At 39.8% G+C, this 18,764-nt stretch overlaps 1 protein-coding gene across 1 annotated transcript; it reads left to right on the forward strand.

Annotated features, from left to right (window-relative positions):
- Positions 1-4,527: 4,527 nt before the first annotated feature.
- On the forward strand, positions 4,528-9,469 carry LOC141902597 (galactoside 2-alpha-L-fucosyltransferase SEC1-like). Its single transcript, XM_074790403.1, has one exon. The coding sequence runs from the start codon at positions 4,642-4,644 to the stop codon at positions 5,737-5,739; it is 1,098 nt and encodes a 365-aa protein (XP_074646504.1). The 5' UTR covers positions 4,528-4,641; the 3' UTR covers positions 5,740-9,469.
- Positions 9,470-18,764: the final 9,295 nt, after the last annotated feature.

The raw sequence follows: 18,764 nt of genomic DNA on the forward strand, positions 1-18,764 counted from the left end.
TTCATTCCTATAGCAGCGTGTCATTAAGGCTGGACGTATAACGTCCATGATTAAGGTAAGCAACTACAAAAGACGGATTTTCATGTTATATATTACGGCTAAATTTTCAGCAAACAACTCGAGTTTAACGATACATATTGGAAACTCTTTCAACGGCCTTAAATGTTTACCGATTTATCGGTTATTTTAAATCTAGAATTTCGTCCCAAATAGCAGTGTATTTTGTGCGTATATTGTATTTATTTATCGTATTAAATTGATACAGAAAATGTAGAAAGATGCAGAGGTTCTATATAAATAGGTTCGTTAAAGATATGATGAACTATTATGAACACAATTCAAACAAGGAAATCCTAAGAAAAACATGGATATTACCAAATACATGGCTGCTACGTGTACATACATAGCTTGACTGGACTGGTCACTGATGTCGTTATCGAAGTTGATGATCGAGCCCAAAATTTATGATGCATATGACATGATACGAATGATCTAACGTTTCTCATCAGAGCTCGGAACACTTTTCCGAAATGGTACAAGTAATTCACAAGCGCGTAAATCCCGGGCAAATCCTGCTTATGGCAGAAGGCCGGCGTGTAAGCTACGCATCGTAGTGGTTTTCTCTCCTTTTCGCTGCGCACAAAACCTTTGAAATAATCAAACCTTTAAAAAGGAAAGGGTACCGTATCCAGTGTAGGTATGTCAGTACATCCTACGAGCAATTATCTGAACACGATTTCTCGTAGGTACATCCGATCCAATATTAAAGGGAATCCCCGTGTTAAGCCCATCACCCCCGCACACGGCGTAACAAAAAACATCGAAAACGTTTTTTTTTCACGAGTAAAAAACTTTTTTTCGGTGCCGTGTGCGTTGGGCTATTCTTTAGGCAAAAGACGTACATGGTTGCCCTTATTCTATCATCAATCTCATTCGTAGGACCTACGGATTTCATACATTAATTCGACGCCTATCCTATTTACCTACATAGCAACATTCATGGGGGACCTCTTTTTCAATGTAGTTTCGAATTTTGGGGTTTTCTGCCCTACGCATGGTGTAGTTACTAACCGATGTGGTCCTATATGCCATTATCAAAGAAACGGACGTGTTAAATATCTCGGATGACGAGACCGATAGATTCATCATCAATGTAATGTGGGTTCGTTTATTATGCCTATGCATGGCAATTTGGTGGCGTGTGGCGAACACAACTGAGTTAATTAACTATGAATCAGAATTATCAATGTCGCGTAGTTCATGAATAATCTAGTTTGATATCCGCGTCTATAGAATTATAATGCGCAATGTATATCGATGTCTAAAGCCTAACTCAGGTCGACGAGTGTAAGCCAGTTAGGTAGTACCTCTAGTTGACGAAATTTTATGCAACAGATACGATGTTACAAATATTAAATAGCCGCGTTCACACTAGATTCGGCGCTTACGAAGTACCGTACTTCGCTGGTGCCGAATTTACCAAAATACGGCGCTTACACGGCCAGTGACGTTCACACTACGAGTCGCGATTCGGCATTTAGTTAGCCCAGTATAGTAGTCACCCAGTGTGCCGATAGAGGGGAGTGTAATTAGTGCTAAGTGTTTTGTACTACGTGGATGTTTTGATCTTGAAATAGGGATTGTCCCCGTTATTTATTTATTTGGCTGGTAAATTTTGTTTGATTTTTCGATTGAGTGTCCCTTACAGACCCACCACACCTGCCGGGAGCGAAACAGGGGGTTTGATTTTGAAATCGGAAATCGAAGTACAGATATAGATGTGTGATCGGCGGTCGAGTTAACAGAATATTTTTAAATCGAAGTACATAATTGGAAATTCGGTTCCGGTTCATCCAAACAATCTTCCATTCAATCTGAACCGGCAAGCGACTGATTGGGATGAATTTTTCTGGCTGCCTAATTTAATACAATGAGATTCTGGAAATAGCTATATTACAAGATCATTTTGTCCATTTTTATATTTTTTTAATACTCAAGCACTGAATCTGTGTTCACACTACTGAAAATACGCGGCCAGCTCAGTGCTGTACTGAGATCGGGTTTTCGGCGCGGAATCGCATTCCGCGCTTAATAAGCCGCGTATTTCAGTACGGAACTGGAATAAGCCGCGAATAGGCCTCGAATAATGTCCTATAGTGTGAACGCTTAGTACCGTACTGAAATCCTAGTGTGAACGCAGCTTGTATCCCTGACAGAAAGGAGAGACCCAAATCGTTTAACCGACAGGGATATCCGGGAAATTCCGGTTTCAGACTGATTCAAATATACTGCCTTGTTCGACAGATGTTGGGCTTTTACCGAAATCGGCAAAAATCCATCTTCGATATTTTGATCTTAGTGTGATCTTGGAACCTGGATTTTGAGCATGTAATCGCCTCCAAATCACGCTTCCTGTCAAAGAAACCTATGAAGTTTGATTTTCATTGAATGCCACCACGCGTATTGCTGTACCACGCCTTGTACGTCAACAACTAAAAGTTTATTCTTTTTCTTGGATTAGGAAAAAGAAACGCGGAAATACCAATAGCGACGTCTGGCGGCCCCGACTTAAACGAGAATTGATAGACATTTTCTAATCGGTGTCACATCAAAACCCGCAATTTTAGAACCAGCATTCGATTCGTTTGACTTCTGTATGTCCGCGGTGGTAATTCGATTCCTGTGTCGCGTTCGTGCAACTAGACCATGGACGTATAAACTAGATTTTAGTTTATACGTCCATGACTAGACCAAGTCATTGTGCGGTTCTAAATAAAGAATTCCGCTTACGAATAGTAACCTAGCAACGCGGTTAATTCATAATTCCGTCTGGTTTCTGTTACCGGGTGGGGCGCGGCTTTTATTCCATCGAGTCAGTGCATTGTCTGCCTTAATGGCGTGTATACGAATACACAACCGATTTAATGAGCTAACAGCTGCCCAACTAGGATTATACTACATAGGATTATACTACATTTCATACGACCAGGGACATATAGGGCTCTGACAGGTGCGACATTGTCGGACTAACATTTGAAGATATCGCCGATCGCAAGAAACTAAAAAAAAACAACATTTTCTTAACTAGCGAGGGGATCGGGTTATGGTACTTCGACAGTCTTAAACTATTCCATCCCAACATAAAGCAAAAACGAACACTCAAAAAAAACCACGGGGGTCTGACATTTCAAAGAGTAGTAAACGTCGAATTATCAAAAACACCGGGATCGTGTCCAGGGGCTGATCAAGGGGCATGTTGTGACCATGTCGACCAATAAAAAGGGCATATATTCTTAATTTACGGTGGAAAAAGGCATATCAGGAAAAATTTTTGAAATTTTACTATCATTTTAGAGCTTTCTGAGCATCTCTGAGAGGCATTTAGTCAAGAAACATAGGTTATATATTTAGGAAAAATATCTATTGTGTATCTCGGGTGGTTACAACGGCAAATTTTGATACAGAGAAAAAATAAAAAGGCACTTTAAAATTCCGCCCGTGTCACACGGTCTAAATCCGCCCCTGCCGTACATGGATTTTAGAATGGTGGAACGAATGTTTAGACCTTCTATCTTTATATTTTTATGCTCTAGTGTCAAAACCCACATTTTTAAAACCAGCATCTAGTTCGTTTGATTTCTATTCAATAATACATTTAGCTCAGTTCCCCTCGAAGCGGTCATCCCGGAAACTAATCATCAACTTCATCTGTATTTCGTTTTCAGCTGAAGTTCCGCGTTCATTCGATTCATGTCTCACTCATCAACCGGGGTCGTCGCGTTCGACTCCACCGTGCTTATGACAAGTAGACCAAGCCATCGCGATTCTAGATAAAGTATTCCACTTAATACGAAGAGTAACTCGTAAGCAGCTAGAAATGCGGTTTATTCATAATTCCTGTCTTTTGTTAACCGGGTTGGCCGAGCTTTTATTCCAACGAGAAGCCAGTCTTTGAGTCGTCTGCATTAGCTTAATGGCGTACATGTATTATGCAAATGCACAGCCGATCGAAGCTCAACCCGCACGGTTGGGGCAACAGCCTGTCAATTAGGAGTACACTCTCTCACTTCGGATAAACGATTTCGTCCATAAATACGCCAAATTCTCTGCAGAATTGATCTCCAAGAACAAAATACCGGATTGTCGCGTCAATCGTTCTAACATGGCTGTTATCGTGTAAGTACTATTCATTCATTGGATTCGGATAATTTACTGAATAAAATTTGGAATTTGAATTTGGAATTTTATTACACGGATATTGTGCTTTATCTCGACTTTTGGATCTACGTCGACGTCCGATAATACGGAGAAACTGGAATACGTTTCCGATTGAAAACAAATAAATTACCCCGGCAATTCATCGATGACGAAACCGTAATTTCCTCGGCCATTTCAAAACGGCGACATGCGCATATTCAGGCCTATACGTGAATCATCAAGTAATGCATCGCAAGAGTAATACGTCGCCAGACGTTCTAATTCTACGAAACCCGTTTATATTGTTAATTGAATAGCGTCGGGAGGACACGTCTTGAAGACGAACATTTCTATGGGAATAATCGTTTACAGTCGAATGCGTCTATAGTAATGGAATCGTAATGCCGGCTAGGGCGTGTTATAGCCGGTTTACATAAATCAGGCATGGCCATCGTCAATACACCAATAACACGGGGAAAACGTCGGATTTTAGGACATTACTGCCAGGTACGATATTTGAGATACATCCTCATGAATGCTGTACGGATTGCCAACTGCTGCGAAAGGCAAAATGCTGCCGTTTATCGCCGGCAGTGGAAAAGGTATTTAGCATTCATACTGTTAGCGTTAGGGTTATGTTGTTGGATTGTTCTCCAACCATGCCAGTATGAAAAGCTGAAAAGCCACCATATACCCATGATGACTGTAGATTTTAAGGGACGAATCGGTAATCTAATTTTCGAGTATGCCATTCTGATTTCGGTCGCCGAACGCCACGGGGTAATGGCCGTAGTTCCTCCGAACTTTGATCTATCTTTGATGTTCGAAATGACGACTCCAGCCGTTGTTTTTAGCGAGAATGTCGTCACCGTGTTTGAAGAACGCGACAACTTTCAGTGTAAATTCGACGCGCTTTCCAACAAAATCAACGTCACGGGTGTGAAAGCCAGCAGCCTAAAAGGATACTTCCAATCGTGGAAGTATTTCGAGCATTACGAGGATGAGCTGCGAAAACAGTTGATATTTCGCAAGTATTTGAAACGAGCGGCTACGAAATTCATCGTTAACTGCAAGGAAGACCTTCGTCTATCGCGCGGTTTAACCCCAAATGTCAAAATAACGACTATCGCTGTACACGTACGGCGCGGTGATATGGTAATTGACAAATCAGACATGGGCTATGCGCTGGCCCCTAGCAGCTATTTGGTCAAAGCCATGGACTTCATGACGTCATTATACGGCAATGGGGTCGTGTTCATCGTCGTGTCAGACGATATTCCTTGGTGCGAACGAACAATGGCTAAAATCGAAAATAAGAAAATCTATTTCTCGAAATCGAATAGTGCCGAGTTAGATTTCGCTATAATAGCATCGTGTGATCATGTAATTGTGACTGTCGGTTCGTTCGGTTGGTGGGGAGCCTGGTTAGCCAATGGAACTACCTTATACTACAAGGATTGGCCGCGCAAAGGTTCGCCCTTGGAACTACAGGTGGACCACGAGGAGTACTTTCCGCCGCGTTGGATCGGTTTGTCCGGCTAAAACCTCGTTTTTGAAAGTTTTGCGACGATCTGCTGAATATGAAAAGAAAGCTCTAAGCATAATACCAAAGGTCCGTAGGTTCACGGAATCATAATTGGTCCATCAATGACCGGTGCTATACGTAGTCAAGGCATGAAAATAGAGCTCAAACTTAATTTGCAATATCGCGATTCAAAGGATTCTTGGATGGGGAGATCGGTAATTATGCACGCTCATTGTCAAATCTAGATGAACCGGCTAATAGAAACATCCTTGGTGCTAATAAGAATCGTGTTTGGTTGCGTGTGTGAGCGATGGAGGGCGAAAATCGATTTCTTTACGATTTCTATAGCGCTGAATTTTGAAAAGTAGCAAAGAGGCTCATGATACTTATTTCTTTATGTTGTTGGCGATATACGTAGATATACCGCTCGAGTCAAGCGTTAGTTCATAGCTCATTTAAGTCTTAACATGACCCCAAAAATCTGAACCATCGATTTTATACCAGTTCAGCCCATATGCCAGATTTCTGTTTGGCTTATGTTAAGACCTACATGTATATCACTTTTAAAATCGGGCACATTTTTGCTGGTATTTCTTTATATGGCCGGCCATTTTGCCGCATGCGAGACACATCTATTTTAGTACAACGTATTTAGATATATGTACAGAGTGTACATACGCATATGTGCAAATCATACATTCCTACAGCTTTTCAAATAAGATGTTAAGGCAGATACCGGCTGAGTTAACTGTGTTAAAGCGGATTCGCAAGTGATATGTATAACCATTGATGAAACACTGGCTGGAATTCGACAAGGCAGCAACACTTTAGCGACGATAGTTTAACATCCTCCCTCGGCAGGGATTCGAACCCGATGACATCGCTACATTCAGCCACGGCACGAAACCCGCTCAGTAGACCGGGTGCGCAGGTACATGCGCAGGTTTAACGCGAAAAAAGCGGCACCAATCAGATTGCTCGTTGTATAATCGCTGAGGTAAATTTCACGGAAGAACTATGCATTGGAAAACTCGGGCTAAGATAAAACGGAATATCTGATTGGCTGATAATGACATCATAGTAGCTGCTCACTCGGTCTAGTGTGGCAGAGTATCGTATCGTGGCAATCTCCATACCATCAGGTTCGAATCCCAAGCGGGGAGCATGGCCGTTTAAGTGTTGCACACGTACTTTGCTTGAACGCACGATCAACGCAGTCTTGCAATATTAGAAAGCATATCAGAAATGATTATCTTGCACGGGGACAGCACTCTTTGCACGCTAGATAAAACGCCTCGGTGAATTCCAGCCCCTGAGTCTGTGTTGAGCATAGAAAATCTCACACCCAGAAAACAAACAAAAAACACGAATCGAAAAAGGTTTATATTTCGATGTTTCTCGATTATAACACAGGAATACTGAATACTTTCGAGCATTTTTCGCCCGTGACGGATAAAGCCGGAACCAAGCCAACACTGTTCACACGGGTGCCAGATGGCTACGTAACTGTTTGACCGGCCAAAATCGTCGGACTAGGCCCCAGCCATATTCTAATACGGTCGAATATTTGGTAACAATAGCTTACTGATCATTATTGCCTAGTCGTCGAAACAAAATATATCATTGTATACATTATTTGGATATAAGGATGTTTAAGATCGGAATATAGGATTTTTCTGGAAAGACATACATTGTATGGAATGATCGACGGATATACACTTAAGAAGGTAATAATGACCCGGTCTCTGTCTAAATGAGAACGATCAAGCGATTCAAAGAAAGGTACTGGATCTACTGCTGGGGCCAGTTCCATTCGAGACTTACGACCAAATGTGGTCTTAAATCTCAAGTCTGGCCTCAGGACCCAGTTCCACAGTTGTGAGTTAGAGTTAACTCTGGGTTAAAGTTAGTTCATTTTCAATGAGTTAACTCAGAGTCAAATCTTAACTCACAACTGTGGAACTGGGTCCTGGTTGTTAGATTGGCTATAGAACCAAGATGGTTTTAGACTGGTCTTAAGTCTAAGCCCTGTCTATGAAACCGGCTTCTGGGCTCTAATCATTGGTGGCAAATACTTTAGATGCGGTATAGTAGAAAGCTAACTGGTTGTGAAAGTGACTCACCTCACTTGCCACAGCATCGAGTAACGAGTGAGTGATTCGCGTCTGATCTATTGCCATAGATTCAGATGCCCCACTTGCCACAATAGCTCGACGGATTAACTGGTGAGTCATGATGTTGATCCTAAACCTTAATCCTGAGATCTATTGTTAGGGCGGCATGGTTAAGGGATCGAGGCACCGGGTCAAATCGTCTGTGATCGCGGCTTTACACTCGAAGAGACTAATCGGGCGAATGAATTTACATTTGAAACGTCGAAAATAAATCATTCATTGGTGGAAGCTTTTTAAGACTTTTCCTAGTGTTTATAGGAATCGTCTTTACTATCGCGCGTCAAAATGTTGTAAATAGACGGAGAAAACCATGACAGTCAGAAATTGTTTCCGTGTTTTCGTGGGTTACGAACACGTGTTGTCGCTAGTGTCGTCGCATCGGGTCGAAGCTATAGGTTCAATAGATTCAGATATTCAATCTGGGTGTTCCAGGGGTGTAAGCCTAGCTTGTTGTTTAACCTACCCTCGACAAGCTAGCAACGAAGGGTTTTAGCAGCTTTCGTGGCCACCCCTATTTAAAGTTCATTATCGCCACTTCAGATTCCTTCATGCCGTATGTTAGGTATCAAACAGCAAGCTAATTTAGTAACGTGATTTTATATGGAATATATTTGGAATGAATTGTTGATTTAGTTCATAAAATAGTATTCTATAATGATGATCGTTTCAATGATTGGATTACCTCACAAAGTACCGATGGCTTTTTTGGCCCTGCGCTCCGAGCCTAACGCATAAACGACGGTTTCGACGAGACAAAACGCTTAGAAAAGCGTTTTCGTGCCTGACGTTTTATGTTCCGATATCCGGTCGCGCACGGCAAAATCAAACAGTCGAAAAAGTTCTCCACGAGGCAAAAAATGTGCTCGATGGATTCGTATTTCTGTCCAAAAATTCCCCAAAAATACCATATTGAAAATAACGATTATCTAGGCAATAGTCATAACAGGCCTATATCAAACTTTTTTTGGAAAGTTGATTAACGCAAGCGATCTGCTCATTTTTTTACGAATGTATATTTTGATTGATGGTATCTTGTGTAGCATATATTTACACAATTCATTTCCATGACGGTGTTAGAGATTTAAAAATGACTGTACTATTGTGTATTGTTTAAGATTAATTTTTTTTTAAATATAAGCCAACGTTACTTTTAACTGACCTGGGGGTCATTCATTTATTACGTACGCATTAGGGGAAGGGGACCAAGTGCAAGTGCAATTGCGTACTGTAATGCTTAATGTATATGAAAAATGGCCGATACGTACGAGGGATGCGGGGTCAATTCAAATTGTATGCCTACGTAATAACTGAATAATCCCTCTGTGGTAAATCCACATTTTGCTTTCTATGTTATTCTAACATCATTCGGTAATGTCGAACCTTTTTTCTCAAACTTTTTTTTTTTCTTTTTTTTGAGCTCAACATTTCTATCCCGACCATTTCATAACAGGTTCAACTGCTGAGTCAGGTTACTAGACCTACATTTGGTAGCCATATCTCCCATTACGATTGGTAGAACACTATATCCGTGTTGACGCGATGAGGAGAGAATCCCACAATGATAATAAAAAGTCCGAAAATGAAACTTCGAGATAGTAGTTTATTTCAACGTTTCGACTATATCCTAATAGTCATCTTCAGGAATAAAGATTATTATTCCTTCATTATTCCTGAAGATGACTATTAGGATATAGTCGAAACGTTGAAATAAACTACTATCTCGAAGTTTCATTTTCGGACTTTTTATTATCATTGTGGGATTCTCTCCTCATCTCCCATTAAGTTCTATGCGAGGCCTTCCATGGGTAACTCGATGATGTCGAAACACAATAAAATGCAAACATTCGAGTTTGATGTTATACAATTCATATATACAATGTCTTAACAATATTTCAACAATATTCTGAATTAAGTAATCTCGGATCCGACCTAAGCGTAGTCAGCACGGGACCCAGTTCTTCGGCAGCTCTCACCGAGAAGCGTTTGGTGTCTGATGTTACCAAACGTTGGGTGCACTAGGTTTGCAGAGTTTTACGTAGATAAGAAGTGGGCGAAAGTAATGTTAGAGTTAACTCCGAGTTAGAATCAGTTATTAACTGATAAAACTCTTCAGTCGAATCTTGGCTCAAAATTGCGGAACTGGGTCCTGCTGTTTGAAACTGGAAAAAATATAGTTAACATGGTTTTGTTATCCAAATTGTAGGAACTAAATCCGCAGCTACCATTTTCAACTATGCACTATGAACAACTGCGTGTAAACTATCTTTTTCTTACGTGTATATACACGTAATGTTATTCGCAGCCTATATATACAAAGAATCGGAGAGAATATACTAAATTTCTTTTATCGTGTATATCGTGGATTATCGTTTGAATATATCGTGCATAATGTTAAACCAAAACCAGACTTCAAACGATGGAAATAACTATATTAATATGCTCGCAACGGAAAATACAATTATTCTTCTACGTATACTTTGGCTTCTTTTCATTTCCGGAGTTTTCATACACTGCATCGATCGGGTTAAAGTTGCATTCCTCTCTGTTGGCAGCCGATGAACAGATGCCCTCCCGACCCCTAAAGCCTAGCGCGCGTACAGTAAGAAGAACGAAAAACCGATTTCTTTCGGAAACTAGAAACGTTCAGAAACAAACCTACAGCGCCCCTAGCGATGATAAAAGTAGTAATTGTATCATATACGTTATCAAAATGGCGGCGATTTCGATGAGTCATGTGATCCGCTTGATATCGTTGATTGGTTATTGTGGTGTCAAGGTGTTTCTTGTTTAGCTACTCACTCACCAGGGGTGTACTCTTTTATCAGATCGGAGAATCCGTTTGCCTCCAATCGTACTCTATTATTGGTCACGTGACATTTTGGAGAGTCCGAAACCTCCTGGGCCACCTTCGGTTATCTGAGTTAGTCGACTATAGTCGAACTAAACGAAACCGAATGTCCGATAGTCGGAACTATTCCGGAAATAGTTCGAAAATCAAGCGCATTCGGTTATTAGTTCCGACCACTAGTCGACTAGATACGAAAACTGAATTTGGCCCTGTCTATCGACGTGGTGTGATTCGGATTTTGTGTGGAGCCAATCGGAGTTTTCGGATGGAGACTTCGGAGGTCATAAAAGAGTACGCCCCAATGTAGACTTGTCGCCTGTCCAATTCTGCGCCACCTGCATTCGCAGTCAGAATAGAAGGTAGAGACCGGCAACCAGTCTTTCTCGAAACTTACAATGTCGTGTTCGTGAAACGCTGTTTCACAAAAGAGGCAACCCATTTCTGTGTTGCGTCCGCGCTAGGCAGCTGTACAATATGTACACAACGCATTCTATTCCAACTGTATTAAGCTAAGGTGGATTGTTTTGTACAACCTACAGACACCATATGCACCAATGAATGCAGATAAGATATTTATTTCACTCCAACCATAATAATGGTACATTGAGGCACGATTGTATACAAAATATGAAATAACAAAATTTACAAAACATGAACATATATACATATATATATATAATCAGACAAATAGGAAAATAATTCCATAACAAAATTTTCTATAACAAAAGATCCAATTTTTCAGTAAAACTATTTACAGACAATGCAAGTACAGATATTGAATTATGTACAGCAATATATATCACACGTGAATGTAGGTAAAATGTTCCGGGAAATAATGTCCCCGGAAAAAAATTTCCCGGAAAACATGTCCCCGGAAAAAGAACGTCCCAGGGAAAATGCATTTGCTAGGATAGGGTGACATCTGGTGATTATATCGTGAATTAACATGCGCACAAAAGAAATTTCCTCGCATCAACTCCAACAATGGTCGCGGCGACCGAAGGGAATAACAGCGTTCGTCATCACTCTCTAGTGAATTGCTATCATGCGGTCGGTTGAAGATGCGATAGCACCACAGCATTCACCACTCACAGCATCATTATTGATAATACTCGATTATTCAATAATACATTGACAGGAAAACTGATGACCGACGTGCAATGAGCAGCTAAATAGCCTCTTTAATATGCCTACCTCTTGAATGTCACATATATACATGCATCCATGTAGTTCTAACTAATAATCGATAAATGCCGGAAAGATGCATCTAATCGCCTTTTAGCGTGGGAAACTGCTTCCATACTAGGGCCGTGCCTGCCTATAGTGGCTGCATCGCGGGCCTATACAATGGCGCATTCAAAATTATTTTCATTTGGCTACCGGGCCGTATCAACCAGCAATATTCACACAACCATTTATCACACACGCAAAGAAGTATTAAACAGACTGATGGAAATAGAAAATGTTTACATCCTACACATTATTACATTAACGTACGCAGGTCTTTAAAGAATAGAATTTACAAAGTGATAATGATTTGATGTAAATGCCGCTTGAAGACAGGTTCGCTTTGCATAAAATGATAGAATTGATTCTGGGATTGAGTATTCCACAATAGATTTTCTAATTATTAAAGTTTTCTTAGTTTAAACATATCAATTACGCGTAGGTTGATTGTGAATTTGGCAATTGAAGTTCCAATTGTTGTTAAAGGATTTGGGTAATATTGAATCGACGACATTATGTTCAAAAATGACAAGTTGAAGATTATTGATATTCTTAATCTTTCGTATGTTTAGCCGAAAATAGGATCAGTATGTCCTAAATAATGGGATTTGCTGATCAAACAGACAGCGCGTTTTTTAGAATTAATAATGGATGTAGTTCATCATCAGAACCATCCCGGGGAAATGTTTGTAAAAAAAATTTGAGGTTAATGCCGAGTTTGATTAGTCGGAATGAACCATGAACATAATATTTCTTATAGTCGTGTCTTCGACGCGTCCAATCGGTTAAGGCACGGCAACCATGACAATACGCCTTGAATCCAGGCAGAATCAAATATTGTCCAACGTATTCGCTGCAAAAATGAAGCTCTTTTCTATCGAGGAAACAGCTGCGTATAAAACGCATGAAAAGAATTCATATACACATCCTGGTCGAATACGACATTCGTCGTATATCACAATGCGATATTATTGAATGGAATGTATGAAATATACGCCATATCGATAATTAGATTTTAGTTTTAAATTCACACCAGCCTATATAGGTTGTTTATGACTTGGTTATGATTTTCTAGTCTCTTGACGTTCGTTGTAACGAGGTTACATTGTAATTTCATACTGGATGCGTGTAACTGTGAACTATCGCTTATAACGATTACTGGTATTTTTAGGTAACAGGCTTACCGGTAGACCACGCCCTGGTATGATGATTCGCAGTGCCTACGTTAACGCCCGACTTAGATTTTTCTATTCAATTACATATAGTAGTAAATATCTGCACCTATTTTTTACTTTAATTGTTATCAACCACATGTTCTCGGACAATTTGTGGACAATATTTACAGATATTTTGTATGATTATGTTAAATGAAAATTCTATGCTTAAAAAACGCCCCCACATATAGTTAAAAGTAAAGAATTGCATTGCGCGTATATAGCTGATACGCAAATTACGTAAAAATCGACGGACAAAACGCAGTTTCTATGGAAACGTACAGCAGCGGGTACAGTGTCGGATAGCAGATTCAGCCGCGAAGATCGGGAAAAAAACTACTGTCGCTGAAAGTGAAACAAGGAATAGGATCTATCCATCATCGGATACATATATCAAGGTAATAACCGAGAATAGGCAGTGAGTGATTATTTAGAGGGCGTCTTGACTTATATCTCTGTACGCGTGATTCATGTCTTTCGATGATTTTCTCGCTCTCATTCATTCGATTGATCAATTTGATTTGATGTACTGAATAAACATATTCAGTGGCGGGAAAGAAACCTTGGGCTGATAATGCCCAGGATCCAGTCCCACGGTCTGAGTTAAAGTTAGTTCATTTTCAACGAGTTAACTCGGATTTGAATCTTAACTCGGAACTGTGGAACTCGCCCGTGAGTAGCACTCATTGGGTTGAGGGGATATATGCGTACGTATATGCATTTGTATACGCATATACACGCCCAAAATACGAGTTATCACAGGACTCACCAAATATACAACGGATTGATTTTTCTAATCAGTGATCAGGGTCTAGCTTTCATTAATAATTGATTTATTAGATAGGAAAATAATTCGTTCGATTTTAACCGAAATTTATTAAAGTTATTAAACGTACGTAGAAGACCGAGAAAGTGCTAGCGAACCTGGTGGATCCTTCCTTGCTTGTCATAAGTGAAATCCTCGATTGCCACAGTAGCTTCGGTAGTTCCCCAAATGATTAGGGTTTTCTGCTGCTTTCGCACAAAACCCTATTGTTATTCCCTGGGTGATTATTATTATCATTCGTTTTTTTCCACGTTATCGGTAAAATCGATAGAATATCATCAAGATCTCTTAGATCTTCAAATACTCCACCATTATTTTGATAAATCAACGTCACGAGAACATCGTCGGGCCGTCAACGTCATACATTCAGGTTTACTGAACGTATCGCCTTGGGGATCGCTCGGTTCGGCGAAATTTGCACATAATCAAATTCCTGTAAGAGCTTTCTCTATACTAGTAATCAATGGTCCAATTGTTAGCTTCCTAGATCAAGGGCGGGATGTGTCAATGTAAGAGAATATTGAATAAAACCGGTTTTCATATGTAAGAATTCAGTCAATTTATGTCGCAGTTTGAAGCGATGATCTGTATATCGTAAAAATCGAAAATTGACTGATTTAAAAAAATTGACGAACTGGTTACCCATTATCAGTGCTATAAATCATCGGTAAGTCAATTCAATAACCAATTGTAAAAACCCGAACGTTGCGGACAGAGTCGATATTTTGATTTGTATAAATAACTATTCCTTTTGGATTGAGTCGCGAAAAAATTCAAGCACTTAAAAAATGCTAGATACTACCGATAAGGCAATGAGTGTACAGTGTCTTTAGTTCATTCAAAGGTTATCAGTGGAAATCATGAGCTACAAATCTTGCAAAATCCGGCCTTTGATATTATATGATGGTGATAAAAATATTAACTAGCGCTAACCATTTTCTCCCGCCCAACGATGTTCTTGACAACTACAAGATACATACAATTCCTTAGTACATACAGATTTGACTTTTTTTTAGAGTTTTGATAGACCTTGATAAAGTACGATTCGCCACTAATTTTATTTTCGGATTCCAAATTATTTCAAATAGTTTATCGGTGCTAGTCAGCATTTTGGATTTTGCTTCCAAAAGACAAATAGAAACCACCATTAATAGGAATCCAAAACAACACATCGATCGATTTCAAGGTGATTATGAAGGTCATATGGCGATATATTAAGTCAGTTCATCATACCAGGTTCGAATCCCCGACAATAATTTTTTCATATTTCAATAATTCCCTTAAATTTGCATATCAAGGAAATGTCATGTCCTCAGGACGCTTCCGATGTAAACGGTTATAACATTTTTTGGACGTTTGGATTGAATACAATATGTAAGAATGCACGGTCAAACTAAGCTGAAAACTAGATCTAAGAGTATTGAAAAATCTTACAGTGAAAACTTCTTACCTGAAATGCTAAAAGCCGATGCAACGTTCATTTCCCAAATCAGATTCAATGACTTTTTGATCTGGAACTGTCGTTAATTTCATTTAGTTCTTCGTCTTATGTGCGAAAATCTTATATGATATATACGTTTAGTTTCATTGGACTTAAAAAGGAACATGGATAGAAAATACAAACACGACCTGCCTGCAGCAACACTGGTTCTTCTGTTGACGTTCATGTTTCTTCATACAGGTAACGATGCCGTATAATCGCCTAAAATCCAAAATTCTAATCGGATACGTACAGAATATTTCTTTTTTGAAAACGTTTCGGATATGAGGCTCTGAACTGAATTCTGGTACATTAAATGGAGCATAAACTAGATAATTAATGCGTCTTTAATCATAGGTAGCATTTTCAACGGTTTTTAAAAACATTTTTATGTTATAGGACAGTGCGATGAAGAAAACGAGACAACAATCGCTCAAAGTAAGTTACTAACGCCATGGGTGGCGCTCAGTGGTTGAGGGGGAAAGAAAATTCGATCTAGTTATTACTGCCGTGAGTGGAGCTCAGTGGGTTGAGGGGGAAAGAAAATTCGATCTAATTACTGGCCTTCAATAGGTTGGGAGGGGATAAGGAAGATTTAAACCAGCTACTACTGCCCTGCGTGACGGGAAATATACTTCGAACCACATTAATACTGCCCTGAGTCACGCTCAGCGAATCGATTGATCTTAAAGGAATTATCGAGTTATTAAATCTCGTTTTTATTGACAGTGAATTGTGTAATACGGTGTGTACAAACCGATCTCGAGCTATGGACGAATTCTACAAAGGATGTCGTTTCCGTAGCAAACAATTCGACGAAATTCAATGCAGCGCTTTGCGACTCGTCAAAACAGTTAGTGAAAACAATGATATTCATTAATGAATGTATACATGGCTTAGAGCTCGGCCAATTTCTGGAAAAAAATCAAACAAAACGCTACTCGGCCGGTAATTGACGTTTTCACTCTTCAATCAGTGTTTGAATTCCACATTTTCACGTAGGGACCTTCTGAAGCTGCTTTATTATAAAACGCGTACGTGCATGAAGAAAGATGATTGCGTCGGTAAGAATGAAGCATCCATGGAGACGTTTTTGAAGATGTATGAACTCGCATGCGGGGATAACACAGGTACACTAGAAAACTTATATGGGATTCGACCGAGTCTTGGAGCATGAGCAGGAAAATGGCATTTTTTCGGAGCGATTTTTTCTCTCAATCTAATATATAGATCAGCAGTCCACTGCACAAGACTTGTATTCCCTTTAATGTCACTCAAGTGCCTGAAATTTAGAACCCCGTTTTGACTATGTAACGCTCTAGTGCCAACCTACGAGTATATTCGTAGCAGCCACTTGGGGGCGGAACCGTATTATCAAGCCGGCAATGAACATGAATTTCTGGAAAAGAATTTGCTGAAAATCTTTGGGGCTTTTCTTACTTTTGAAAGCTTTCTTTTGGTATTGAAAGTCTTAATTTATCACACGTTCTAGACTTTAATCATAGGCTTAATTTATAGTGGCTAATGGATTAAGCCTGGTCTAATGTCATAAACACGTCCTCCTTCTTCTGATATGCTTGATCTAGAATTAAGTAAAATAGGGGTCACGTTAGATAGGTTTCGATTGGTCTCTACCGATTGAGGAATACATGTTTTTAAAGTTTCAATTACGTAGCTGGCCCTTCTAGTCTATAGTAATATCATAGAATACGTCAATCATTGAAGAGGTAAATTTTGTGTTTCAGGTCCAGGAGCGGCGAGTTTTGAACCTTTTAAATGTTTGTGGACGGTAGCCGCGAAGGTTTTACATTGCGCGGATGATGAAAATCAGACACGATTGGACGCCTTTCGGGCGAGCATCGATTTCGGTCTTACAGAAACGGTGAAATTCGTTAAGACTCCGAATCTATTGGACAATCCGACGGTAATTTTTTCCAACACTCGAAAAAATGAATGAATCCCGTCTAAACACGACATTTGTCAGAGTTGCCATATAGGACATACATATCCTCACTTGAAATTGGGATCATTCAGGATTTTATTGTTCTTCTCACAAGGAGGAAACAGATATTGAAATGCATACGATTTTTTTACGAGTCTACGTATATCGAAATATCTACTAAGCCACGATTGCAGTTGCGGCCCATGTCATATCCTCGCAAAATGCCACAGGAATTCAATTCCAATTCAATTTGTCCTTGGTTGAAACTATCGTTCAGTAGTTAAATGCGCTTACAAAGTCTTATATAAGAAATACATTAAAAATGATTGAACATTGCCAAACAGTAGAAGAGAATGCATATAAGAAGTTGAATAAAAATGTACATGGATGTTAAGTTGATTAGATGGATTTTGAAAAGTTGGCTTATGTTCCACTAAAACCAGTTGATATCTAACCATCGATTGCAAACGAAGCTCATAATGGTAAATTGAAAAAGGATTCTCTTTCAGAAATTGATTAACAGCGTTTTAGGCGCCGCAGAAGTCGGTTGTGCCGCCAATTGGAGGTAAGACTTGTCAACCTATAGCCGTGGCGCCGGTAAAGGTTTGCTACAGTGGATTTTTACCACTAAGTTTGTACCGAATACGGAGAATTTGAGAGAAGTGAAGTTGACTCAACCTCGTTTCTTTTAAAACTTGGACCCGGTAAAATCTATACCGGCTTGACAAAATACAAGGACAAATGCAAAAGAAATATTTCAACCAATCTACGGAATTGATAATGCCTAATGGTTGTGTAATGGAAATCAGTTACTTGATTTTTTTACAGGGATAAAGCGGTTGAATTGATTTCGAGGATGCCTAAATGCCTATTCGATCTTGAAAGCCGAAAGGTGGCTCCGTGTATCTTGTCGACAATTCCCAATTTTGACAAGTACCTTCAAATTGTCGTGCACTTTGCGCCGAGTATCCTGCCGTTTGTTCATTTATTCTGCAAATTCTTGCCGACTGAATTTAGCATTTGTGAGTATGAAGCAGCGATGTTATTTTGAGTATTTTGTTGTGACCAGAATATACGATGGAGTGGAAAGCCGAATGGGTTCATCGTGAACCGTCCCGCTCACAGCGGTTGTAAAGCAGTGAGCAGAGCAGCCACACTGGTCGAGAACCCCCAAGCCTTTCCTACAGCCGCGACGGTAGAGCAGCTAGTATTTGGGGACATAATGTATCAGTTCGAGATACCGTTTCTCAGAGACGCGCCATTTCTGATTTACTGCGTTTACACCTTGAAAACACTGAAAGCAACTTGTTTCAACTGGGTTTTTTTAAATT

This window comes from Tubulanus polymorphus, chromosome 3, assembly GCF_964204645.1.
Source record: "Tubulanus polymorphus chromosome 3, tnTubPoly1.2, whole genome shotgun sequence".
NCBI lineage: Eukaryota > Metazoa > Nemertea > Palaeonemertea > Tubulaniformes > Tubulanidae > Tubulanus > Tubulanus polymorphus.